The sequence below is a fragment of the Aethalodelphis obliquidens genome, unplaced genomic scaffold (genome assembly GCF_003676395.1).
Source record: "Aethalodelphis obliquidens isolate GAN/ISIS:26980383/991018 unplaced genomic scaffold, ASM367639v1 scaffold30, whole genome shotgun sequence".
NCBI classification, from domain to species: Eukaryota; Metazoa; Chordata; class Mammalia; order Artiodactyla; family Delphinidae; genus Aethalodelphis; species Aethalodelphis obliquidens.
Window position 1 is genome coordinate 3683700 of NW_020837974.1, and position 25339 is coordinate 3709038.

Genomic DNA, 25339 nt, shown 5'->3' on the forward strand with positions numbered 1-25339 from the left:
CTTTGCCCTGGCTGTCCCTCTGCCTAGAAGCCCCTTCCCACAAACCTCCCCACCAGGGGCTAGTCTCTCAGGCCCAGCGTCACCTTCTCAGAGTGGCCTTCCCTGACCACTAGACAATAATGCCCACCCATTCCCATAGACACATGCCATTGTCTGTCCCACCACCGTCTGCCATCTGATGCTTCCGCAAATGATTGTACCTGTTTATTGCCTACGAAACCCCATGGGGGCAGGGACCCTGATGTGTCCCCTGAATCCAGAACAATGTCTCACAGACACCGAATAATTTTTATTTACACCCAGGGCGGCTCTGCATGGTTTCCTGCACTGGCCCTTTCAAAGCTCTGGGGCCGTGGGAAGCATCAGGCTCATTGACTTTGAGATTAATGACTGAACAACGGGCCACGTCCCCCTGGCCCACCCTCGCTCACCAGGGGTGGGTCTCCAGGCAGGAAGAGGGGCTAGTCTGGTGGAAAGTGAGGGGAGGGCATCCACGTAGGGGCTTGGCACGAGTCCTGGCAGGCACCTCTGTTGATCCCACAGGGAGGGCTCAGCCCTGGTTGGGGGCTTCCCATGGGCAGGCTCATCTACCTCCCACCTGGTTCTTGTTCTCCCCTTGAGGCTGGACCCCTTTCCGGGCAAGGAACACCCCCTCCCCTCATCGTGGACTCCTCCCAGGGCCTCAGCACGGGTCTCTTCTCTTAGGGCCAGGTTACAGATGCGCAATTGGAGGCTGGGAGAGAGGTGCGCGCCGGGACTGACAGCCCTGGGGAGGGTTATAATTCCACCTTCCTGGGAGAAAACTGAGGCTCAGTGATAGGAAGCGACCTCGTCAGGGTCTGATCCCAAGCGGCGAGCAGGGGGACCGCGGGCAGGGGTGGGGACCACGCGAAGGAGCGGCACAGGGGGCTGCGGCAGCCCCTAGACCTCTGTGGAATCCACACGTTTCTCCTGCCCGCGGAATCCTACTCATCCTTCAAAACTTGGATCAGCTCACCGGGTAACCTGTCCCACCCACTCCTCGAGCACCGCAGGCCTCCCCCGCGAGGCGACAAGGGTTGGTAGGGGTGGACGGGGTGCGGGGAGGGGGGCAGTAGGCCTGGGCACCCAGGCGGGGAGGTGGGCATGGGGGATGGCGACTAGATCAGCCACAGGTCACCCCAGGGTCGCCGGGACCACCACGTCCCCCGGGGCGTCTGGGGCCGCGACCTCAACCTCCGCCCCTCCCCCGCCTCTGCGGGCGCAGCGGGCGGGAGACGGAGGAGGAGGGCGGGGAAGGAGGAGGGGAGAAAGGGGCGGGGCTCCGCGGGGGTGGCGGGCCGGGGCGGAGCGCGGGAGTCCCCGCCGTGCTCGCCGCTGCCGCTGCCGCTGCTGCTGCGCCCCCCGGACGCGGTCGCCGACGCCGGGGCCGGCCGACCCGGGACCCGCGGAGGACGCCGGCCGCGCTCGGCCCGAGGAGCGGTGCGGGGAGCGGTGCGCAGCGTTGCGGGGTGCGGGCGCCCGGGGGTCCCGGCGCGGGGGCGTTGGGCGCGGGCGGGGCTGGGAGCTTGGAGGACCCCAGGACCCGACCGGGCCGAGGTAAGCGGTCACCGCGGCGGAGGCGGGCGGTGGGCGGGGGGCGGACCGGCTGAGGCGCGGGGACCTGTCGGAGCCTTTGTCTGAGGCGCGCGCGGCCCGGCTCCGCGCCGGCTCCGGCCGCCGAGTCCAGGGATGGGGGCACGTGACCCCGGGGACCCCGAGTCCCCCACCTTCCCACCCCTATCCCGGAATGAGCGGGCTCCCACCCCCACCCTATCCAGCATCTGGACCGGACCAGACCCCCACCAGCCCATCTGCGAGCGCAGGACCCAGACCCGGGAAAGGGGGAGAGTGGCCGGCGGCTCCAGGCCCTGCTCAGGGCCAGGCGCCTCTGCGTCCCCGGGCACACCCTAAGCGTCCTTCCATCCCGAGTTCCCTCCTGGAACCTCCGCCGCGCCCCCTCACCCCTTCCCCCTGCCGGTCCCCTCCCAGCTCTTGGGATAGGGCTGGAAGAGGTGTGGCCTGCGCCCAGCGGTCGCCTCCGGGTGGTCCTAGGGTCTGCCCTTCGCCTGGGAGCGCAGGCCTGGGAACCAACTTTGTTGCCGACGGGGCTGGTCTCGCAGAAAGAGCCTGTGGGTGGGGGAGCTGCAGCACCAAGGCCAGGGGCCAGGGCCTGGGGCTGGGCACCCTAGGAGCCAGCCAGCTCCTGTGGCCAGTGCATTCATGCATCCTCCCCGGGCTCCAGGAAGCGGGTGGCCCCAGGGTCTTGAAACCCACTTTCCTGTGGGCAGAGCCAACAGGGAGGAGTTGGGCCAGTCCAGAAAGCTTGGCTGGGGAAAGAACAGCAGAGCTCATAAGCTGGCCCAGGCACAGGGGGCCAGGACCAGCCAAGGGCGTCCAGCCAGCCAGGGCTTGGGGCTCGTGAGGAGCCCGAGGCTCGAGGAGAGCTAACAGGCTGGCTTCCCAGATGGAATTCAGGCTCCCTTGTGCCCTCCGGCTGGAGCGCAGCCCCTGAGAGGGGTCATCCTGGCCTTGGGGTTCAGACACCCAGCGTCTTCACAGTGCCCTGGGGCACAGTTAGAACCCTTGTCCACTCAGTTGCCTCTGAAATGGGGGGAGCCAAAGGTGGTCGGCCTGGCGGGGCTCCCAATAGAAGCTGGACCCCTGGACCTGGCTCTCTGTGCCTCAGTTTCTCTTTCTGCAAAGTGGGGGCATGAGCCGGGCCTTCAGGACTGCTGGGGTCAAGAGAAGATCCCTGACCTGTCTGTCCATAAATTTTCATTAAAGGGGGACCCGGGAGGAGGAGGGGCGGATGGGGGGAGAGCTGGGGCTCTGGGCTGCGGGCGTGGAGTTGGAGGGGGTGTTCTGGAGGGGCGGGTTGAGGCCTGCAGCCCAGGAGAGGTGGGGCAGCCTCGGGGCACCCCTTGCCCTGCCACCTTGGAAGGTGGTATCAGGGGTCATGGGGCCGCCGCAGGGGGAGCCAGAGCACCTCCCGGGAGGCGGACTGCAGGAGCACGTGGGGACAGTGGCTGAGGGGGGCCCTGTGGGTGGCAGCTGCCCGCCTCACCCGCTGAGCGGGAGGGAGCAGTTGGGCGGCCTCCTGGCTTGTCGCGGAACACGTCCGCCTTCCCGGGGGGCGTGGCCTCTGGGCGGGGCGGAGACCTCAGCGGGGAGGCCCGGCAGGTTTGGGGCGCCGCCGCGTCTCTGTGGGGAACACGGCCCAGGGGGTCGGGGGTGCACAACCTCCAGGGCTGGAGGGAGGAGTGTCCGTTGTTGTAGACCGCCGCTCTGCCGCTGGCCCCTTCCCCGGCCCCACCCAGGACGCAGGGTGGCTGGGGACCGAGGGTGTCCAAGCCTCCAGTTCAGGATCCTGCCTAAGGCCACAGTCGTTCAAACCCAGGCCAAGCTCTGTCCTGTGTCTTGTTCGGCCCCCCCCAGCTCCAGATGTGGCAGGGGGCCCGGGGCTGGGGGCAACGGGAAGAGCACCGAGACCAGAGGGGTTCACGCCTGGCTTCCCAGGCCCCGGAAGGAGAAGCCTGCAACCCTCCTCTCTGCTGCTCCTGGGTGCGCATCAAGCCGGGTCACCCCCGGATGGCAAGAGCAGAATTTACCCAGTCCCCAGGGCCCACCTGGAATCAGGGATGGTTCCAGCCCCTCAGACCCCCACTAAAACTCTGTGGGGAGCAAGGAAGGGGGGAAGCCCAGGGGAGGCACTCCGTAACTGGTCAGCAGTCTGGAGGCTGGGGAGCAGGTAAACTGAGGCAGGAAGGACGTTAGATGGGACAAGCAGAGGTGGGGGAGCTGGGCGTGGCCGGCGCCATCCTCAGAGAGACTCGGAGTAGCGCCGGGCACGTGGGATCCCTCGGGAAGCGGTCTGTCTCCCGGCTTCTTCCGTGGGTTCCCCCGTACGTGCTCGGGGCGGCCCAGGAAGCGGAAGTGCTAGGCTCAGTACCCAGTGCTTCCGTGTCCCATCTTTGTCTCAAATTCTCTACAGCGAATGTGTATCCTTTTGGCAATCAGATAAATTAATAAAAGTTGTCAGAAAAACAAACTGATCAATGTTTCAGGGAAAGAACTAGACCCCCCAACACCCACAGGGTCACCTACACAATGGGGGTGTTACTCCCTCGAGGATCAATCAGCTCCTTCCTTTCCTCCAAAGATAAGGGCTACAGCTTTGAGCTGAGGCAAGAGAAACGGAGGAAGACCAAAGGGAGGACTTCCTGCTCCCCCACGTGGTCGGCCCCAGAACGGTGGGCCGTGGTGGCTCACGGTCCCACAGGCCTGGGTCCGGGTTCAGGCCCCACCGCTTACTGCCTGTGAGATCGGGGTGGTGGGCCGGCGGGACGTTCACGCTGTAACATCGGCTGTCAAATGAGTGAATGTCGGAACCCCCTCCCAGAGGGAGATGGTTCGTGGCACGCTCGAGCACGGTGCTGGCACACAAGTGTTCAGAATATTTCTCCCCCCGTCTCTTTCTCTCCGCTGTGCCCGCTGCTGCCGCCCTCACGCGGGCCTCCAGCCTTGCTCTCCGCTGCAACCAGGGAGCATCGGAAGACACAAGTCACGTGACGTCGCTCGTCCGTTCAGGTTTGTGTGCCCCTGCGTGTTGTTTCACGGTGGGTGGGGTGGATAGAGACGGTGGTCCCCCGGGGGTGCAGGCTTGGCCGCGTGGCAGTGGGGCAGGGATCCCCTCCTGGCCTCCCCAGCCTGTGTCATCTGCTTTCCCCGCAGAAGGGCTGCCATGGGCTCGGTGGGCAGCCAGCACCTCCAGGAGCCCAGCGTGGCGAGCACGCCGCACAGGAGCGTGGTGATGAGCTTCGACAGCGGCCCGCTGGAGGAGGTGGCGGCAGGGGTAGCCCAGGCCCAGGGCAGTAGGGCCAGGGGCATCCCGATTTTCACGGACTCTGGTGAGTGAGGGTGCGGCCAGGGTGCGCGTCTGCCCCAAAGCAGGGACGGCTGTGGGAGCCTTTCCCGGGATGGGGAACCTTGTGGGGGGGTCACTGAGCCCGGGAGGCAGCGTCGGTCAGGATGGATGAGATCTGCCGTGGTAACAAACGAGCCCACCGGCCCAGTGCCTTCACTAATGCCGGGTGCCCGGGGAAGGCTCCATCTTAACGTGGGTTTCCACGACCGCTGAGGAGGTGGGAGGGCACAGGGTGAACCAGGCACTGACCTGTAGGTAAACTTCTGTCTGCGACTGACGCATATGGCGTTGGCTGCATTCTTGGGTCAGAGCAAGCCATGCCTCACTTCAGTGGAGATGGGAAAGTGTCCGAAAAGAGGATTGATGTGAGGTTCAAACACCCCAGTTTTGAGGACTTCCCTGGCGGTCCAGTGGTTAGGACTCCGCACTTTCACTGCCGAGGGTCCAGGTTCAATCCCTGTTCAGGGAACTAAGATCCCACAAGCTGCACAGCACAGCCCCAAAAAAAAACCCCAAGAAAGAAATATCCGGTTTTCCACCTATCTGTGTCCTAGGGCAAGTGCCTCAACCTTTCGGAGGCTCAGGTTCCCTACATGGAGGAAATAGTCCAGTTGCCTGTGAGATCAGACTTGCAGAGTGGGCAGTGTGCAGGTCTGGAGTTAGGCAGATTTGGGTTCGACCCCAGCTCCTGTCTCTGTCCACTCAGGGACCTTGGGTAAGTCACTGTTCTCTGGACCTCAGTTTCTTCATCTGGAAAAGGGGAATGATCCTGAGGCCACCCTAATGTGCTTGCAACTGGATCCACAAAATGTGGCTTAAGACGTTTCCCGGCGCTCAGGAGGCCCCCCTGTAAGTGATAGCTCATTTGGGGGCTGGCTACAGGTTATACTAGGACCACTTCAGGCTCCGACATGGAGACTTACTCTCAGCTTCCATCCCCTCTCTTTGCAGATGGGGAGTGGAGGTTCTGCGGGCTGAGACCCATGTTGGGTTGGGATAATCTCCCTGCACCCGTGTGTATGGACAGAGCCAGCTCGGGGCCCATCCCCAGGCTTCTCCTGGCCAGGTAGTGGATGCCACGTTGCCATGGCCGTAGAATTGGACGGTGGCCATGGTGACCAGGGCAGTGGTGATTTTAGCTGTAATGGCTATGGTGACGGTGGCTGCATCAGCCAGGGTTCTACCAGAGCCAGTAGGAGACAGAGCTAGAAAGAGAGTTAAAGATGCAATACAGATATAGACATATAGATATCCATATGCATTTATTATAGGACATTGGCTGGCTAAAGAGGAGGCTGGCTAAGCCAGTCTGAAGTCCACCAGGCAGGTGGTTAGGACGGAAGATGACAAGCAGGCTGGAATCCCAGGGGCACGAGCCGTTTGGGGTCCCTGAGTTCTGGGAAGGCCTCAAGGTCTTACCTGATTAGGTCACGCCCACCCAGGGTAAACCCCCTTTTGATCAAACTTAAAGTAACTAAGGAGGGCCTTTGTGTGATTTTTCTGTGAAAGAAAAATCTTTTCACAGCAGCACCTCGGTCGGTGTTTGATTGAACAGCAGGGCTGTGGTTCAGCCTCCAAGTTGACCTACAAACTGACCATTACAGTCCACCCCTTACCAGCTTGCCTCCTACACACAGCTCCCTAAACCATACTCAGTCTCCAGAGAAAGACACTAACAGTCAACCCCCACCTACCAGGACATAACGGACCCCCATATGAACAAAAACACACTAACGCTTTCCCCAAAGGACGCAAAGTCCTTGTGCGTTGATGTTCGCACTTCTCCTTTGATCCCCCAAACTTCAATACTGAGATACAGGGTTAACTGTTACGAACACATCTTACGTTAGATGATACGGGGGTGAGAAAGTGAATAAAATAAAAGCATTTGATTAATACATACACACACATATTCATATCAGAAAAAGGAAGCAATACTCATAACAGTATCAGTCCTCCTGTCTGTGACCAGTCCCATGATTGTAGCTGGGATTCGTAACTACCTTCTCCCACCACCCATCCCATATTCCATTTGCCCACCACAAGTATCTTAACTGGTCACGGTTCTTTGCCCGGTGGGTGACCCAAGCTTCATTATTTTTTTTTTTCTTGGCCGCGCCATGTGGCTTATGGAATTTTAGTTCCCCGACCAGGGATCAAACCTGGGGCCCCAGCAGTGAGAGTGCCAACTCATAACCACTGGACCAGCAGGGAATTCCCCCAGCCTTCATTCTTGAAAGCTCTGGATCACTAGCAGTCCTGCTGGACTTGGGTTGGTATCGTTTTCCATTGACTGTGTCCCAGGGATTGCACGTGCTGAGAGAGGCCGTGAGGAATCTCCTGTCTCGCGGACCTACTCTCTCACTCGCACACGGGAGCAACCTGACTTCCCAGTGATGACGGTCAGGATCTGTCCCCACAGCCAGAGCGGCCACCCTGCTCTCTGCAGGATCACTGTGTCTCGGGGGGGAACCGTTCCTCCCTTTGGAGCAAAGCCCTCCGGCCCAGCGGAGCCTCAAGTCCTGGGGGTGGGAAGCAAACATTTCGCTGGTGAAGCTCTAAGGGGCGTAGTGGGTGGTCCCACCCGCACTTCTGCCCGTGGTTCCTGGATGTGTGAACACTAACTGTAGGAGAATCAGCCCTGTATACTGGACGCTGGTTTAGAGCATTGGTGGCCTCCCAGAGGACACTGCCTCAGCCCCACCAGGTCTGGCCACCCAGCTGGTCCCAGAGCTGGGTCTCCAGAAGGCCATTTCACTGTTCTCTCCAGCCAGCTGCTTCAGTGGCCATGATGGTGAGAGTCACGGTGGCAGCAGCCTCTCGGTAACGGCCAGTGGCTGTGGTGATGGCTGCACTGGCGTGGTATTGGTGGTTGTATGTCTGGCAGCCATGACTATGATGACTGGGGCAGCTGGGGCCGTGAAGGTGGAGAGCGGCCACGGTGACGGTGACCATGGTTACAGTGGCTGTAAGGTGATGATAACGGCTGTGATGTAGCAGCTGTGATGGGGATGGATGGTGGCCAGGGTGACGGCAGCCGTGATGCTGGTGGATACAGTGGCAGTGGCCACAGTGATGATGGACCGTGGGTATGGTGATGGTGGTCATGATGGTGGGTACGATGGTGACAGTGGCCATGGTGTTTGGTGACTTTTGATAATGGCCATGATGGTGGTGGCGTGGGCAGCTGTGGCCATAGTGACGGAGAGTAGCCACGGTCATGATGGCTTTGGTGGCTTGGATATGGTGAGAGTGGCTAAGGTGGCAGTGCTTCTGGTGGCAGTGACAGATGCATGGTGGGAGGCCGTGTCTGTGGTTCGGGTGGCAGCCGGAGTGGCTGTGGCTATGGTGGTCGTGATGGGGGTGCCGTGGTGGACTGCGGCCCCGATGTGGTGGTCGCGGCCGCGAATGGGCTGGTCCGCGTCTCACCTGGCCTCTAGGTTTGCGGGCAGAGGAGCCGGTGCCTGACGACCGCTACCGCGCCGTCTACTTTGCAACGCTCCTGGCTGGCGTGGGCTTCCTGCTGCCGTACAATAGCTTCATCACCGACGTGGACTACCTGCACCACAAGTACCCAGGTGGGTCCCCCGCAGTCGCGTCCTGCCATCGCATGCTGCCCTGCACACGTGGCTCAGGCCTGCCACCCTCCAGAAACCCCTTGGGCAGGACCCCACTTGGGGAGCCCATTTTATTCAAACCCTAGCTCGGCTGTGAATTGCTATGTGACCCCAAGGGCAGCCACTCACACTCTCTGGGCTGTCGGCCCCTTTGGGGCAGAGGGAGGAAGCAGTGCCTGGCGGGGGCAGGTGCAGAGGGTGGGGCTCCCCTGAACCCCGTTACCCTCCCCCCCACCAGGGACCTCGATTGTGTTTGACATGAGCCTCACCTACATCCTGGTGGCGCTGGTGGCTGTGCTCCTGAACAACGCGCTGGTGGAGAGGCTGAGCCTGCACACGAGGATCACCGCGGGTACGCCGCCGCTGCCCACCCGGCTCCCGGCCCTCACACCTGGCCGTCACATGCCCTCCATTCCCTGCGTGCGCCTCACTCTCCTCGTCTGTAAGATGGGCGCACCTCCTAGGAACGTCATGGGGTTCAACTATGAAAACAGTGTCAGGCCCATGTGCGTGTAACACGTGCTGGCGTGATGCCTGCGCCTGGCGAGGCTGCCGTGCACCCCACGTGTGTCCCGGGGCCCTTGCTCTTCCCTGCTCTTCCTCTCCCATTTGTCTCCATGGTAACATTCAGCTTCAAATCCCAGCTCGAGGCGCCTCCTCCAGGAAGCCTTCTGGGTGCCCCTCCTAGAACTCTAAGATGGCCCCGCCCTCCCAGTATTAAGGGGAACGGCAGAGAGAGGGCACCTCAGACCTGGCTCCATGTTAGGGGATGAGGGGGCTCCCCCAGCCCACCATCGATTGCCACCTCTCTGGCCTCTCCCCACACAGGCTACCTCTTAGCCTTGGGCCCCCTCCTGTTCATCAGCATCTGCGACGTGTGGCTGCAGCTCTTCTCTCGGGACCAGGCTTATGCCATCAACCTGGCTGCGGTGGGCACCGTGGCCTTCGGCTGCACAGGTAGGGCCAGGGGCCGGGGTGGGCTGAGCCCCTGGGTGCCCACTGCGGGCCGTCCCACTGGCCCTGTTCGTGTGCTGGGGGCATGTTAATACAGGGTGAGCCAGGCTCAGTGCCGGTACGTTTCCATGTACACATGGGCGAGTCTGCTTTCACACGTGCACGTCTACTTTCACACATGCACGCACACTGCACACCCAAAGGGCTGCGTGCGCTGGTCACACACAGAGTCAGAGCACACACTCCACACACATGTCCACATGCCCACATGCCACGTGGACATGGAGGCAGTTCCCTGGTTTTCTCAGGTATAAACCGGGCTTCACAACCTCTCCTGCCCATGTCACCGTGTCACTGTGTTTCTCTTGGGCGGTAGCTTTCAAAATTTTTTTTTTTAACTTTTTATTTTGAAACTGTTTCAAACCTATGGAAAGTTAAGAACAATATAATGAGTTCCCATGTACCTTTCACCTAGATTCACCAATTGTTAACATTTTGCCACATGTGCTTTCTTTCCTTTGCTGGCTTTCTCTGTTCCCCCTCCCTGCCCCCAACTTCTTTTTTTTTTTTTTTTTAATAAGAATCTTTTTAAAAAATATGTATTTATTTATTTGGCTGCGCTGGGTCTTAGTTGCGGCATGCAGGATCTTCGCTGCCGAGTGTGGGAGCTTTAGTCGCGGCATGTGGGATCTAGTTCCCTGAACAGGGATCGAAGCCGGGCCCCCTGCACTGGGAGCGCGGAGTCTTAACCACTGGACCACCAGGGAAGTCCTCCTCCTCCACCTTCTAAAGTATATGTATATATATGAAATTTCCCCTAAATATATATAAATAGAAAATGTATGTTTTGTCCTTAAACCGTTCGGGAATTACTTGCAGACATCATCATGCTTCTTTGCCTAAATGGTAACAGTTCAGGGTGTTTAACAGCTGAACCTAAAACATCTCTTCTAGAACCACATTTACAATTGCCAAAATTGGGACATTTAACATTGATACAATACTATCATCAGATCTACAAGCCAGAATCATTTAACTATTTGTCGCGGTAATGTCCTGTACAGCGTTTGGTTTTTCTGACCCAGGACCCAGCCCAGGATCACACATTACATCACTGGTCACATCTTTAGTCTCCCTTAATCCGAAAGGTCCTCAGCCTTTCTCTGTCTTCTGTGGCAATGATGTTTACAAAGGTCCAGGCCAATTGTTCTGTTGATCGTGACTTCCAGAAAGAGATACATTTCACATTATGACCCGGCACACATGTGTGCGTGTGTATGTGTGTGTGTGTGTTTATAAATGAAATCAAGGCTCTGTGAAATAATATTCTCAATCCAGGCTTTGTACTCAGGTCTGCTCTGTTCTATTTCGTTTAAAAAAAAAAAAAAATGCTGATAACTCCACCAGGAAGGAGATGCTAGTTTGCCAGCCCTGCTCCAGGGTTTACTTCCGGGCGTGGAGTCACTAGACCGCAGGGCTTGAGCCGGTACATTTTCATTTTCCCCAGATACTGCTGCACGTCTGTCTTGTTGGTCAGGATGAGACGTTATGCTGTGGTAACAAACGACCCAGAGATCTCAGTGGCTTCTCAGAATCGGCCTTATTTCTGGCCCTTGCTGCACGTCCAGCGTGTCGGTGGGGTTATTTCCACACTCACTCGGACTGCCGGTGGCTCCCCATCTGTAACACATGGCCTCTTCTGTGGCCGCCCCTGGGGAAAGACAGACCAGAAGACCATGTGGGCTTTTCCTACCTGGTCCAGGGGTGACGTGTGTCATTTCTGCTTGGGTGTCAATGACCAGAGGAGGTTGGGGAGTCTGGCCAGCCCCGGGGCGGGGACGTCGAAGGCAGGACTGTGCTATGCAGGGGGTGGTGCTGTTTCCACCCCACCCCGCGAGGGGATTGGACAAGGTCCCTCTGCCCCCAGTGGTGTTAATGTCTTTTCCCAGCAACCCTTGCCAACAGTGTTCTCCAACTTCTGCATTCTGTTCCAAGCAAACAGGTGATAAGTGGTGTCTCATGGTTACTTCTCTCTCTCTCTCTCAAGTGCAGCAATCCAGCTTCTACGGGTACACGGGGATGCTGCCCAAGAGGTACACGCAGGGGGTGATGACGGGGGAGAGTGAGTATCTGCGGACCCCAGAGCTGCCTAGGCTCTGCGACCCTCTTCCTGGGACCGAGGCGGGGCTGGCGATTGCCTGGCTGGTGGGGGGCCGGACTCCCAGACAGGAGGGATGAGGTTGTGATAGGCGTGGTCTCTTTGGGTGCAGGGTCCTCTGTGATGTGAGGAGCACGTGCCACACTCTGAGCATGGGTCTCGAGTGTCTCGCAGCGTCTGTGCAAGGCGTGCGTTTCGTGTGTGCATGTGTGTGCAGGGCAGCTCATCTACACCCGTGACGTCAAGTGCCGGCCCCCAGCACCAAGCTCTCCTCAGAGCCCCACCCCCACTTGGCAACTCAGACTCCCTTTCCCAAGCCCAACACGTCATCCCACCGGCCCCTGCTCAGTGAAGGGCACCCCCGTGCTCAAACCTGAGACCTACCCGACACCCAGTGCTCTAAGTCCCTGCAAGTCATGTGGACCTGCCCTCCGGGGTGATCCCTGCGCCCCAGCCCCGGTCCGAGCAGCCGACTCCCCCTCTTGTCTTGCTGCCCTCCAGCACGGGGGCCGCCCCACCCTCAGCCCAGCCGCAAGCACTTCGGAGCACCTCGTCCAGATGTCCTCAGTCTTCCTTCCGGGCCTGGATGGGCCAGGCTCAGCCGTGCTGTGGGGCAGGACTCAGGTGGACTCTGGGCCCCATTTCTCCCCTTTGGGGTACTCTGTACCCTCTACATACGGTGAGGCCCACCAGGTGCCCCCAGGGCTCCAAGCCTCGCGTCTGTGGAGTTTGGTTCCGGGAAGGTACCCCGCTTGCCGTGACCCCCACCACCTTCCCCTGTGACCTTAGGACCCCACCCACCTGGTTCCAAGCCCACCACTTCCTTTCAGCTCCGCAAACACAAACATGTAGAGCTCATGCCCGCCCTCTGCCAATGGACGCTCGCCCCCTCGTCTCTGCCTGGCCCCCCCAAATCCTGCACAATCATTGGTGTTTTTCTGCGACCAGTTTGGGGCCTCTCCCCAAGGAGCCCAGAAGGAAGGGCCTGCATGCGTCGTCCCCACTGTGTCCTCAGGGCGGACGGTGCCGGGCACACAGCAGACACGTGATCAGTGCGCCTGGGGTGGGGTGTGTGTGAGCCGGGAGCAGGGGCCAGAGAGGGGCGGGCTGCGCCGGCGCATCCTGCGGGCAGCCACAGCGTGTCCGCGTCCCAGGGCTGCGGGGCGGGGCCGAGTGGGCGGGGTCGCCCGCGTCACAGCCCCGCCCCCCGCAGGCACGGCGGGCGTGATGGTCTCCCTGAGCCGTATCCTCACGAAGCTGCTGCTACCCGACGAGCGGGCCGGCACGCTCATCTTCTTCCTGGTCTCCGCGGGCCTGGAGCTGCTCTGCTTCCTGCTGCACCTGCTGGTGCGGGGCAGCCGCTTCGTGCTCTACCACACGGCGCGGCCCCGCCCCAGCCACACGGCCGGCTACCGCGTGCACCACGACGTGGCCGCCGAGGACGTGCACTTTGTAAGTCGCGAGGTCCGCGGAGGGAGCCGGGAGGCCCGGCACGGCCGCCGCCCCGTCCCAGCCGAGCTCCTCCAGCCGCGCCCCGCTGTCGCTGTCGTCTCAGGCTCCAGCTCCTCCTGTGGCCCGAGGCTCCTACCCACGGGCCCTCCTTCGTCCTGTGGACCAAGGTTTCATCCCTTGGTGACACCACGCACCTGAGGCCTGAGGCCCCCTGGCTGTGACAGCCCACACCTGAGGCCTTAACCTCCCCACGCCCCCGGTGTGATGGCCCACACCTGTGGCCTCCCCCGCAGGCCCGCCCGGAGCCATCCTGGGGAGCTGGGGCGCCCCGGACACTGCGCGGAGCCAGAGGCCGGCTGAGACAAGGCCCACGTCAGAAACCGGGGCCCCCTTAATGGTCACGGAGGGTCCGCGAGTGGCTCTGGGCTGAGACCTGAGCCGTGCGGAGGGGTGTGAGGACCCACACGAAAGGCGTGGGGGCGGGGCGGGGCGTGGGGGGGTGGGCAGAGGGAAGCGCACGCGCAGAGGCTCCGGGGCGTGGGCGGAGCTTGGCGTGTTTGCGGGACGGCGAGGAAGCGGCCGGCGGGAGCCTGCGGGGACCTCTCACCCAAACGCGTCCCACCCTGTACCCCCTCCAGGAGCACCAGGGCCCAGGCCTGGCCAACGGCGGGTCCCCGAAGGACAGCCCAGCCCACGAGGTGACCGGCGGCGGGGGAGCCTACACGCGCTTTGATGTGCCTCGGCCGAGAACCAGGCGCAGCTGGCCCTCCTTCCGAGGTGGGGCGGGCTGGGCCCCGGCGTCCCGTGTCTCGTCTGCGCGCGGAGAGCAGGGGGTGTTCCGGCGGGCTGGGGCCGCTTAGGTGTGCGGCCTCCTGACGCCGCCGGCCTCCCACAGCCCTGCTGCTGCACCGCTACGTGGTGGCCCGCGTCATCTGGGCGGACATGCTCTCCATTGCCGTGACCTACTTCATCACGCTGTGCCTGTTTCCGGGTCTCGAGTCTGAGATCCACCACTGCATCCTGGGCGAGTGGCTGCCCATTCTCATCATGGCCGTGTTCAACCTGTCTGACTTCGTGGGCAAGGTGGGCGCCCCCGCCAACCCTCCCGGCCCTGGGGGAGGACGCCGTGGGTGGGGGCAGCAGACGCCAGGGTCACTGCGGGAGCCGCGGGGAGGGTCCCCGGGGAGGCGCAGGCCCCAAGCAGAGGCTGCACGTGGCTCCTGGTGGGGAGGGCGGGAGCAGAGCCACGGTCCAGACCGCAGCTGAGAGCAGTTGGGGGAGGCGGCGCTTGCCCCACCCTCACTAGTTGAGCACAGGTGGGGGCACACGGAGGAGGGCACCCAGAAATGGCTGGCCTGTCGTTGGTCTTCTGTAGAAGAACGCAAGGCTTAGAGAGGGAAAGCCATCTGCTTGGGGTCCCACAGCTGGGAGGTCTGAGAAACTCGAGTCTGTGCTTCCCGAGGGAGCAAAGCTTAGTTAGTGGGTTCAGTTGCTGCCGCTTCGTACGTGTTGATGCAGGTGGGCCTGACCCTCTGGGCCTCTGTATCCTCGTTTCTCAAATAATGTCAAGAGCCCCACCCGGCGAGGGTGCTGTGCAGGCTGAACAGGGGCACGTGTGTCGTGTTTGGCTGGGTGCCGGGCACACAGCGAGGACTGTGTGTCGCCATATGAGGGGTTTGGTGGACAAAGGTGGGAAAGGATGGGGACACAGCCTGAGCCGGGAGTGTCTAGGGATAGGGGTGTGTCTGGAGGCTGCCGGGAAGACGCAAGGGGAGTGGCATGGGCCCGCATGTCTGTCTCCCCACAGATCCTGGCGGCGCTGCCCATGGACTGGCAGGGCACCCACTTGCTGGCCTGCGCCTGCCTCCGTGTGGTCTTCATCCCCCTCTTCATCCTGTGCGTCTACCCCAGCAGCACGCCCGCCCTCCGCCACCCGGCCTGGCCCTGCATCCTCTCCCTGCTCATGGGCATCAGCAACGGCTACTTCGGCAGCGTGCCCATGATCCTGGCGGCGGGCAAAGTGAGCCCCAGGCAGCGGGAGCTAGCAGGTAAGGCCCTGCTCGGCCCGCGCCCTGCTCGCCTGCAGGACTGTCCACTGTCAGGCAGGGAAACCCAGGCCCGTAGAAGTCAAGACCACACAGCGAGACGCTACCTTTGGGTCCCAGGGTCAAGTCAGCCTCGGAGCTCGTAGCTTGGGGACGTTCGCCAACCACTTACCCCCTCGTTCATCTCACAGCTGCTTGGTGAGCCCCTGCCGTGCACCAGGCACTGTTCTAGGTTCCGGGGACACAGTGGTGATAAAACAGTGATCCCTGTGTTTGTGGGGTTGACAGTCCAGAGGTGACAAAGAGACAACAAAATGATGTAATGTGTTGGGTGGTGATGAGCGTTGTTGAGGAATGTAAAACAGTAATGGGACGAGGGAGTCGTGGTAGGGGGTTCACAGTGGAAGCAGAGCAGCCTGGGAAGGCTTCACTGAGGAGGTGACTTGAGCAGAGACCTGGAGAAAGTAGTGAGGGGCCACGTGACAATGTAAGAGAAGAGTGTTCGGAGTGGCGGGGATAGCATGTGCAAAGGCCCTGGGGCGGGGGCGGCAGTGGAGTAGTAAACAGGTGGGAGGGGCCTGGAAGAAAGTGCTGGATTCTGGATCCGTTTTGACTGCAGGGCCCACGGGGCCAGCTGATGGACTAGGAGATGGAGTATGAGAAAAGGACGGGGGGTGGGGCGAGGGGGGAAGTCAAGAAGGACTCCCAAGGGGGGCCTGCTGCTCAGGGCAAGAAGGTTGGATTGCTGTCAAGTGAGATGGGGAGGGGGCCGTGTGGGAAGGGGCACTGGAGGGGGGTTCTGGACACAGTAGGTTCAGGAAGCCCAGTAGACATCCTAAGTGGTCCATGACGAGGAAGCAGTTGGAGGTGGGAGGCTGGAGAGAAAGAGAAGCAGGCGAGGCCTGGAGCGCCCAGCACTTTCAGTCAGGGTGGAACAGTCCTGGGGCAGCCACCTCCCAGGTGGGAGCTGGCCGTGGTCACTGCTTCACACCTGAGAAGCTAGGGCTTCGGCTCCAGCCCTCGCTGTGGCCCCCCTCCCTCCAGCTGAGGTCTGGTCCTGTCTGCAGGGAACACCATGACTGTGTCCTACATGACGGGGCTGACGCTGGGCTCGGCCGTGGCCTACTGTACCTACAGCCTCACGCGGGACGCCCACGGCACCTGCCCCGACCGCTCCGCCGCCAACGCCTCCTTCCCCGCCGGCCTCTGAGCCAGGCCTGGGCCCCCAGCCCTGCCCAGGGAGGGCTGCCGGGGCCCTTCCCCACCCCTGCCTGCAGTGCCTGCGGGGCCCCGGCCTCCTCCCCGTGCCAATACCGCCACCCTCTCTGGGCCCACCTGCCCTCACTCCGGCCCCAAGGTTCTGCCAAGTTCTCGGAGGCCTGGACATGTGGCTGCCACAGGGTCCCGCCAGCACTGTGTTCTGTGTTCCGTCTCACGCCGCCCTTTGCCACCTGCGTGTGTCTAGTGGTCCCAGTGCCAGCCAGGACAGTGACAGACCACCAGCTGGTGTCCCCTTCTGGTGACCCTCACCTGGCTCTGCTTTGAGGGCCCCATGACCCCAGCCACACCGTCCTCAGCACCTCCTTCACTGGGGACCCCTTGCCCCCAGGTCTCCCCCGTTCCCGTTCTTAAACGCTGGGTCTCCCCAGCAAAATGCGTTTGCCGTGAAGGAGCTGTAAGCTCTGGGTCTGAATGGTTTCAGACCACGGTCTGCGCTGGCCTTTTTGCAACCCCAGCTTTGGTGCTGGCCTGGGTGCACCCACCCCATGCCAGCACCCCGCGTGCACCCTGGTACCCACCTGATGCCACAGGCCTGGGCGTCTGTGCCTGCCTGGGGACCCCCGATGACTTCTCTGGATCCTCCACCTGTGATACAGGAGGGGGACAGTTTGGGGGCCGCAAAGCAGGGCCCACACCCTGGCTAAAGTCACCCTGTGACCTAGGCCTTGAGCCCTGTCCAGGGAGGCCCAAGGAGGGACAGACGTGCCGGAGTCCCTGGCAAGTAGGAAGGGGTGGGGTCCCCCCAGAGGTCCGGGCTGGTTCGGTGCCCCGAGCTGGGGGCATTCCCAGATCATCCTGCCAAAGGCGGGCTTCTCTACGGGGAGGACAGGTACCCACGGCACCGCTGTGACCACCCTGCCCTTCTGCGTCTGGTGTCCACCCGTCTGTCCACTAACTGTACCGCACTGGCCATTAAAGATGAGGGCAGAGCAACTGCCCCACCGCCGCCTCCAAGTAGCGTCTGTGCCGCCATCGCAGCCCCTGCGGTGGGAGGAGGGGTCCTGGCGGGACACGGCCCACGACTGGGAACCCAGGCTTCCCACCAGACACCTGGTAGGCCCAGGACAGATTTGTGTGGAGGGGCGGACAGTCGGGGTGGGGAGAGGAAGCATTTGGGGTTTAAAGGGCACCTTGGTGCCCCTTTGGCCCTCAGAACAGTCAGAGACGGTGGCTGCGTCGCGCCCACTCCAAGGGGGAGAAAAGGAGGGGAGATGGCTTGCCCCCTGCCCTGAGGGATCAGAGCCAGGACCGGACGCTGAGCGTTCGGGGGTCCCATCCCGGCTCTGTTGCTGATGTGTGTGGTTTGGACAAATTCCTCCACTATCCTATGTTTCAGTTTCCCCAAGACGGGTTGCCCCGCTCTTCGACGTGGGTTCCGTGGAGGAGGGTTGGGGAGGAGGAGGCCGGCTGCCTGAGGGTGGCCTGTGCTCCAGGCAGGCCCGCGACCTTGGGGACACACCCACCTCCGGACAGGCACCGCCCCCTGCAGCCACGTGGGTCAAGACCACGCGGGGCGCCGCCTCAGGGGCCGCTTGGTGGCGCCAGCGTGTCGCTCTTTCCAAGACTGGATATGTGGGGGTGGGGCACGCACTACCTCGTGACTCAGTTTCTCTGAAACGGGAGGACCGTCGGAGCCCTTCCCCAGCCACACACCGAGCTGACTGCCTTCGTCATGGCCGCACCGTTCCCTCCACACACCGCCCTCAAATAGCAAAGCCGGGTGGCCGTCCGTGTCCCATCCACGTGCGGTGCGCTGGGTTGCTGGGCAGGTGCCCGTGGGGGCCGGCCTGAGCTGCCCTGGGTAGGGGGCAGGTGGCAACGCCAGGACCTGGGCCCAGCCTCCCCAGTCCCGGCAGGGCTGCCGCCCCTCCATTGCACACTGGCTCAGGGCCACCCAGACCGGCAGCACTGCTGTCATTCCTTCCAGTGTGGGTGCAGCCGGGAGGGCTCTGCGCCACGTGTTTTTGTTCTGTGTTTTGTTACTGCCTTGCTCTTAACAGCAGTCCCAGTTGTAGCCTCCTCCACTCTCCTCCTTTTTTTCTGAAGTGTGACTGATGTACAGTATTATGTGAGTTACAGGTGTATAGTATAGTGACTCACAGTTTTTAAGGACTGAGCTTCATTTATAGTTATTGTAAAATATTGGCTATATTCCCCATGTTGTACAAATATCCTTGTAGCTAATTTTACACCTAATAGCTTGTACCTCTTACTCCCCTACCCCTATCTTTCCCTTCCTCCTTTTCCTCTCCCCACTGGTCACCACTAGTTTGTTCTATCTGTGAGTCTGTTTTTTTTACGTTATAGTCACTAGTTTGTTGTATCTTTTAGATTCCACATATAGGTGATATCACAGTATTTGTCTTTCTCTGTCTGACTTATCTCACTTAGCATAATGCCCTCCCAAGTCCATCCATGTTGTTGCATATGGCAACATTTCGTTCTTTTTTATGGCTGAGTAGTATTCCATAGTATATATGTTCCACACCTTCTTTATCCATTCATCTGTTGTTGGACACTTAGATTGCTTCCACATCTTGGCAGTTGTAAATAATGCTGCAGTGAACGGGGGGTTGCATGTATCTTTTTGAATTAGTGTTTTGGGGGTTTTTTTGTATATATACCCAGGAGTGGAATTGCTGGGTCATATGGTAGTTCAATTTTTAGTTTTTTGAGAAACCTCCATACTGTTTTCCACAGTGGCTGCACCAGTTTACATCCCAACAGTGTACAAGGGTTCCCTTTTCTCTACATCCTCGCCACTATTTATTATTTATGTTCTTTTTGATGATAGCCATTCTGACAGGTATGAGGTGATATCTCATTGTGGTTTTGATTGCATTTTCCTGATGATTGGTGATATTGAGCGTCTTTTCATGTGCCTGTTGGCTATCTGTGTGTCTTCTTTGGAAAAATGTCTGTTCAGGTCTTCTGCCCATTTTTTAATCAGGTTTTTTTTTTTATGTTGAGTTGTATGAACTATATATTGATATTCTAGATATTAACCCCTCATTGGTCATATCGTTAACAAATATTTTCTCCCATGCAGTAGGATGTCTTTTCGTTTTGCTGATGATTTCCTTTGCTGTGCAAAAAGCTTTTAAGTTTAATTAGGACCCATTTGTTTGGTTTTGCTTTTATTTTCTTTGCTTTAGGAAACAGATCCAAAAAAATACTGCTACGATTTATGTCAAAGAGTGTTCTGCCTATGTTTTCTTCTAGGATTTTTATGGTTTCTGGTCTTAACATTTAGGTCCTTAATCCATTTTGAGTTTATTTTTGTATATGGTGTTAGAAAGTGTTCCAATTTCATTCTTTATATGTAGTTGTCCAGTTTTCCTAGCACCACTTGTTGAAGAGACTGTCTTCTCCACTGTATATTCTTGCCTACTTTGTTAGAGATTAATTGGCCATAAGTGCACAAGTTTATTTGTGGGCTCTCTGTTCTGTTGATCTATTTGTATGCTTTTGTGTCAGTACCTTAGTGTTTTGATTATTGTAGCTTTGTAGTACAGTCTGAAGTCAGGGAGCATGATTCCTTCAGCTCTGTTCTTCTTTTTTGAGACTGTTTTGTCTATTTTGTGTTTCCATACAAATTTTAAAATTATTTGTTCTATTTCTGTGAAAAATGCCATTGGTATTTTGATTGGGATTGCACTGAATCTGTAGATTACCTTGGGTAGTATGAGCATTTTAACAATATCAATTCTTCCAGTCCAAGAAGACAGTGTATATTTCCATCTGTTTGTGTCATCTTCAATTTCTTTCATTAATGTCTTACAGTTTTCAGAATACAGGTTTTTTCCCCTAGGTATTTTTTTATTTTTGATGTGATGGTAAATAGGATTGTTCCTTGATTTCTCTTTCTGATAGTTCATTGTTAGTGATTAGAGATGCAGCCAATTTTTGTATATTAATTTTGTATCCTCTAATTTTACCAAATTCACTGATGAGGTCCAGTAGTTTTCTGGTGGTATCTTTAGGATTTTCTATGTATAGTGTCATGTTATTTGCAAACAGTGATCGTTTTACTTCTTCCTTTCCAGTTTGGATTCCTTTTTCTTTTTCTTGCCTAATTGCTGTGCCTAGGACTTCCAATACTATGTTGAATAAAAGTGGCGAGAATGGGCATTCTTGTCCCTAATCTTGGAATGCTTGCAGTTTTTCACCATTGAGAATGATTTTAGCTGTGGGTTTGTCATAATGGCCTTTATTATGTTGAGGTATGTTCCTTCTATGCCCACTTCATGGAGAGTTTTTTTATCATAGTGGATGTGGAATTTTGTCAAAAGCTTTTTCTGTATTTATTGAGATGATCATTTGGTTTTTATTCTTCAGTTTGTAATTTGGTGTATCACATTGATTGATTTGCAGATATTGAAGAAGATCCTTACATTCCTGGGATGTCCCACTTGATCATGGTGTATCATCCTTTTAATGTACTGTTGGATTTGGTTTGCTAATATTTTTGAGGATTTTTGCATCTGTGTCATCAGTGATATCGGCCTTTAATTTTGTTTTTCGAGATATCTTTGTCTGGTTTTGGTATCAGGGTGATGCTTACCTCATAGAATGTACTTGGAAGTGTTCCTTCCTCTGCAATTTTTTGGAATAGTTGGAGGAAGATAGGTGTTAAGTTTTTTCTAAATGTTCGATTGTATTCACCAGTGAAGCCATCTGGTCCTGGACTTCTGTTTGTTGGGAGTTTCTAAATTACTGATTCAGTTTCATTACTGGTAATTGGTCTGTTCATATTTTCTGTTTCTTCCTGGTTCAGTCCTGGGGGATTGTATATTTCTAAGAATTTGTCCATTTCTTCTAGGTTGTCCATTTTATTGGCATATAGTTGCTTGTAGTAGTCTCTTAAGATCTTTTGTATTTCTGTGGTGTCAGTTGTACTTCTTTTTCATTTCCGATTTTATTGCTTTGGGCCTGCTCCCCCCCCCCTTTTTTTTTTTTCTTGGTAAGTCTGGCTAAAGGTTTATCAAATTTGTTTATCTTTTCTAAGAACCAACTTTTAGTTTCAGCTTTTAGTTCTTTTTTCTTTCTTTCTTTTTTGTCTCTATTTCATTTATTTCTGTTCTGATCTTTATGATGTCTTTCCTTCTACTAACTTAGGGTTTTGTTTGTTCTTTTTGTAGTTCCTTCAGGTGTAAGGTTAGATTGTTTGAGATTTTTGTTTCCTGAGGTAAGCTTGTATCACTATAAACTTCCCTCTTAGAACTGCCTTTGCTCTGTCCCATAGATTTTGGATCATCATTTTTTTCGTTTCCACTTCTCTCTAGGTATTTCTTTATTCCCTCTTTGATTTCTTCAGTGATCCATTGGTTGTTCAGTAACATATTGTTTAGCCTCCACGTTTGTGTTTTTTGCAGTTTTTTCTTGATAGTTGATTTCTAGTTTCATAGCATTGTGGTCGGAAAAGCTGCTTGATATAATTTTAATTTTCTTAAGTTTACTGAAGCTTGTTTTGTGGCCCAGCATGTGATCTATCCTGGAGAATGTTCTATGTGCACTTGAATTTGTATTCTGCTGCTTTCAGATGGAATGTTCTGTGTATATCAGTTGAAGCCATCTGGTCTAATGTGTCATTTAAGGCCATTGTTTCCTTACTGATTTTCTATCAATGGATGATCTGTTCACTGATGTAAGTGGGGTGTTAAAGTCCCTTACTATTATTATGTTACTGTCAGTTTCTTTCTTTATGTCTGTTAATGTTTTCCTTATGCATTTTAGGTACTCTTGTGTTGTTTGCATATATATTTACAATTGTTATATTTTCTTCTTGGATTGATCCCTTGATCCTTCTTTGTAGTGTCCTTCTTTGTCTCTTCTAACAACAGTCTTTATTTAAACTCTATTTTGGGGAATTCCCTGGCGGTCCAGTGGTTAGGACTCCACGCTTTCACTGCAGGAGGCCCGGGTTTGATCCCTGGTCAGGGAAGGAACTAAGATCCCACAAGCTGCATGGCGTGGCCAAAAAAAGAAAAAAATCCTGAAGTCTATTTTGTCTGAAAAGTATTGCTACTCTAGCTTAGTTTTGATTTCCATTTGCATGGAATATCTTTTTCCATCCCCTCACTTTCAGTCTGTTATGTGTCTCTAAATCTGAAGTGAGTCTCTCATAGGCAATATATATGCAGGTCTTTTTTTTTTTTTTATCAATTCAGCCACTCTGTGTCTTTTGATTGGAGCATTCAGTCTACTTATTTACATTTAAGGTAATTATTGATATGTATGTTTTTATTGCCATTTTGCTAATTGTTTGGGCGTTGTGTTTGTAGGTCTTCTTTTCCTTTCTTCTTTTGTTCCCTTGTGATTTGATGACTGTCTTTAGTGTATTGTATTCCTTTTTCTGTTTGTATGTGTATCTATTATAGGTTTTGATGTTTTTTTGTTTTAGTATTTTTACTGAAATATAGTTGATTTCCAGTGTTGTGTTAATTTCTGCTGTACAGCAAAGTGACTCGGTTTTACACATATATACATTATTTTTAATATTCTTTTCCATTATAGTTTGTCATAGGATATTGAATATAGTTCTCTGTGCTATACAGCAAGACCTTGTTTATCCATTCTATATATAGAAAAGCTGACATCTGCTAACCCCAGCCTCCCACTCCATCCCTCCCCCAACTACCTCCCCCTTGGCAACCACCAGTCTGTTCTCTATGTATGTGATTCTGTTTCATAGATAGGTTCATTTGTGTCATATTTTAGATTTCATATATAAGCGATATCATTATGGTATTTGTCTTTGTCTGACTGCACTTAGTATGATAATCTCTAGTTGCATCCACGTTGCTGCAAATGGCATTATTTCATTCTTTTTCGTAGCTGAGTAGTAGTCCGTTGTATACGTGTACCACATCTTCTTTATCCATTTATCTGTTGATGAACATTTAGGTTGTTTCCATGTCTTGGCTGTTGTGAATAATGCTGCTACGAACATAGGGGTGCATATATCTTTTTGAATTATAGTTTTGTCTGGATATATGCCCAGGAGTGGAATTGCTGGATCGTATGGTAATTCTATTTTTAGTTTTCTGAGAAACCTCCATACTGTTTTCCACAATGGCTGCACCAACTTACATTCCCACCAACAGTGTTAGGAGGATTCCCTTTTCTCCACATCCTCTCCAGCGTTTGTTACTTGTAGACTTTAATGATGGCCATTCTGACCAGTTTGAGGTGGTACCTCATTGTAGTTTTGATTTGCATTTCTCTAATAATTAGCAATATAGAGCACCTTTTCATGTGCCTATTGGTTATCTGAATGTCTTCTTTGGAGAAATGTCTATTTAGGTCTTCTGCCCATTTTTCGATTGGATTGTTTTTTTGTTGTTGAGTTGTATGAGCTGTGTGTGTATTTTGGAAATTAAGCCCTTGTTGGTTACATAGTTTGCAGATATTTACTCCTGTACGTTGTCTTTTTTTTTTTTTATGGTTTTCTTTGCTGTGCAAAAGCTTTTAAGTTTGATAAGGTCCCATTTGTTTATTTTTGGTTTTATTTCTATTGCTTTAGGAGACTGACTTAAGGAAACATGGGTACAATTTATGTCAGAGAATGTTTTGCCTATGATCTCCTCTAGGAGTTTTATGGTGTCATGTCTTATGTTTAAGTCTTTAAGCCATTTTGAGTTTATTTTTGTGTATGGTGAGTTTATTTTTGTGTATGGTGACAGTCTTTTCACCACTTGCTGAAGAGGCTGTTTTTTTCCATTGTATATTCTTGCCTCCTTTGTCAAAGATTAATTGACCATAAATGTGTGGGTTTATTTCTGGGCTCTCTGTTCTGTTCCATTGATGCATATGTCTGTTTTTGTGCCAATACCACGCTGTTTTGATTACTGTAGGTCTGTAGTATTTTCTGAAGTCTGAGAGGGTTATGCCTCTGAGATTTTTGGTTTGTGGTTACCATGAGATTTTCATGTAGCAGTCTATATATATACGTAATTGTTTTAAGTTGCCAACCTCTTCAAATGCATTTGAAATACCGTACATTTGTACCCTCCTCCCCTCACGATTACTGATTTTTTTATATAAAGTTATTTTTATTTATATTATCTATTTTGTTTTGGCTGCATTGGGTCTTCATTGCTGCGCACAGGCTTTCTCTAGTTGCAGTGAGCAGGGGCTACTCTTCGTTGCGGTGCGTGGGCTTCTCATTGCAGTGGCTTCTCGTTGCAGAGCATGGGCTCTAGGCATGCAGGCTCAGTAGTTGTGGCTCACGGGCTGTAGTGCGCTGGCTCAGTAGTTGTGGCACATGGGCTTAGTTGTTCCGTGACATGTGGGATCTTCCTGGACCAGGGCTCGAACCCATGTCCCATGCATTGGCAGGCAGATTCTTAACCACTGCACCACTAGGAAAGTCCCTGATTACTGTTTTTGATATCATATTTTACATCTAATTATTTTGTGTATCCCTTAACTGCTTATTGTAGGTTTAGGTGGCCTTACTACTACTGTCTTTTAACCTTCCTACTAGCTTGGTGCGTGAATGATTTCCTACCTTTACTGTACGTTTGCCTTTACTGATGTGTTTTTTCCTTTCATAATTTTCATATTTTTAGTTGTGGCCTTTTCTTGTTGACTTAGAGGTTTCTTTAACATTTGTTATAAAGCTTGTTTGGTGGTGCTGAACTCTTAGCTTTTGCTTGTCTGTAAAGCTTTGTTTCTGCATCCAGTCTGAACAAGAGCCTCGCTAGGTAGAGTCTTGGCTGTAGGTTTTTCTTGTTCACTGTAAATATATCGTGCCACTCCCTTCTGGCCTGTAGGCGTTCGGCTGAAAAGTCAGCTGATAGCCTTATGGGAGTTCCGGAGTTCCCTTGTGTGTTGTTGTTTTTCCCTTGCTGCTTTTAATAATCCCTCTTTAATTTTTGCTGTT

General features: G+C 54.9%; 1 protein-coding gene across 10 annotated transcripts; it reads left to right on the top strand.

Annotated features, from left to right (window-relative positions):
* The first annotated feature begins 1335 nt into the window (after positions 1-1335).
* Positions 1336-18730, top strand: SLC29A4 (solute carrier family 29 member 4). 10 transcript variants are annotated; one of them, XM_027125672.1, is made up of 13 exons: positions 1336-1578; positions 4541-4608; positions 4753-4928; positions 8398-8523; positions 8801-9004; positions 9391-9519; positions 11564-11638; positions 12176-12298; positions 12888-13126; positions 13765-13903; positions 14022-14209; positions 14934-15174; positions 16239-18730. In XM_027125672.1, the coding sequence occupies exons 3-13, from the start codon at positions 4763-4765 to the stop codon at positions 16379-16381; spliced, it is 1773 nt and encodes a 590-aa protein (XP_026981473.1). In that variant the 5' UTR covers positions 1336-1578; positions 4541-4608; positions 4753-4762; the 3' UTR covers positions 16382-18730. The 10 variants fall into 10 exon arrangements, with proteins under 10 accessions (XP_026981473.1, XP_026981472.1, XP_026981477.1 ...); XM_027125671.1 differs by having other exon boundaries at positions 4756-4928; XM_027125667.1 differs by lacking the exon at positions 1336-1578 and having other exon boundaries at positions 2960-4608.
* The last annotated feature ends 6609 nt before the right edge of the window (positions 18731-25339 follow it).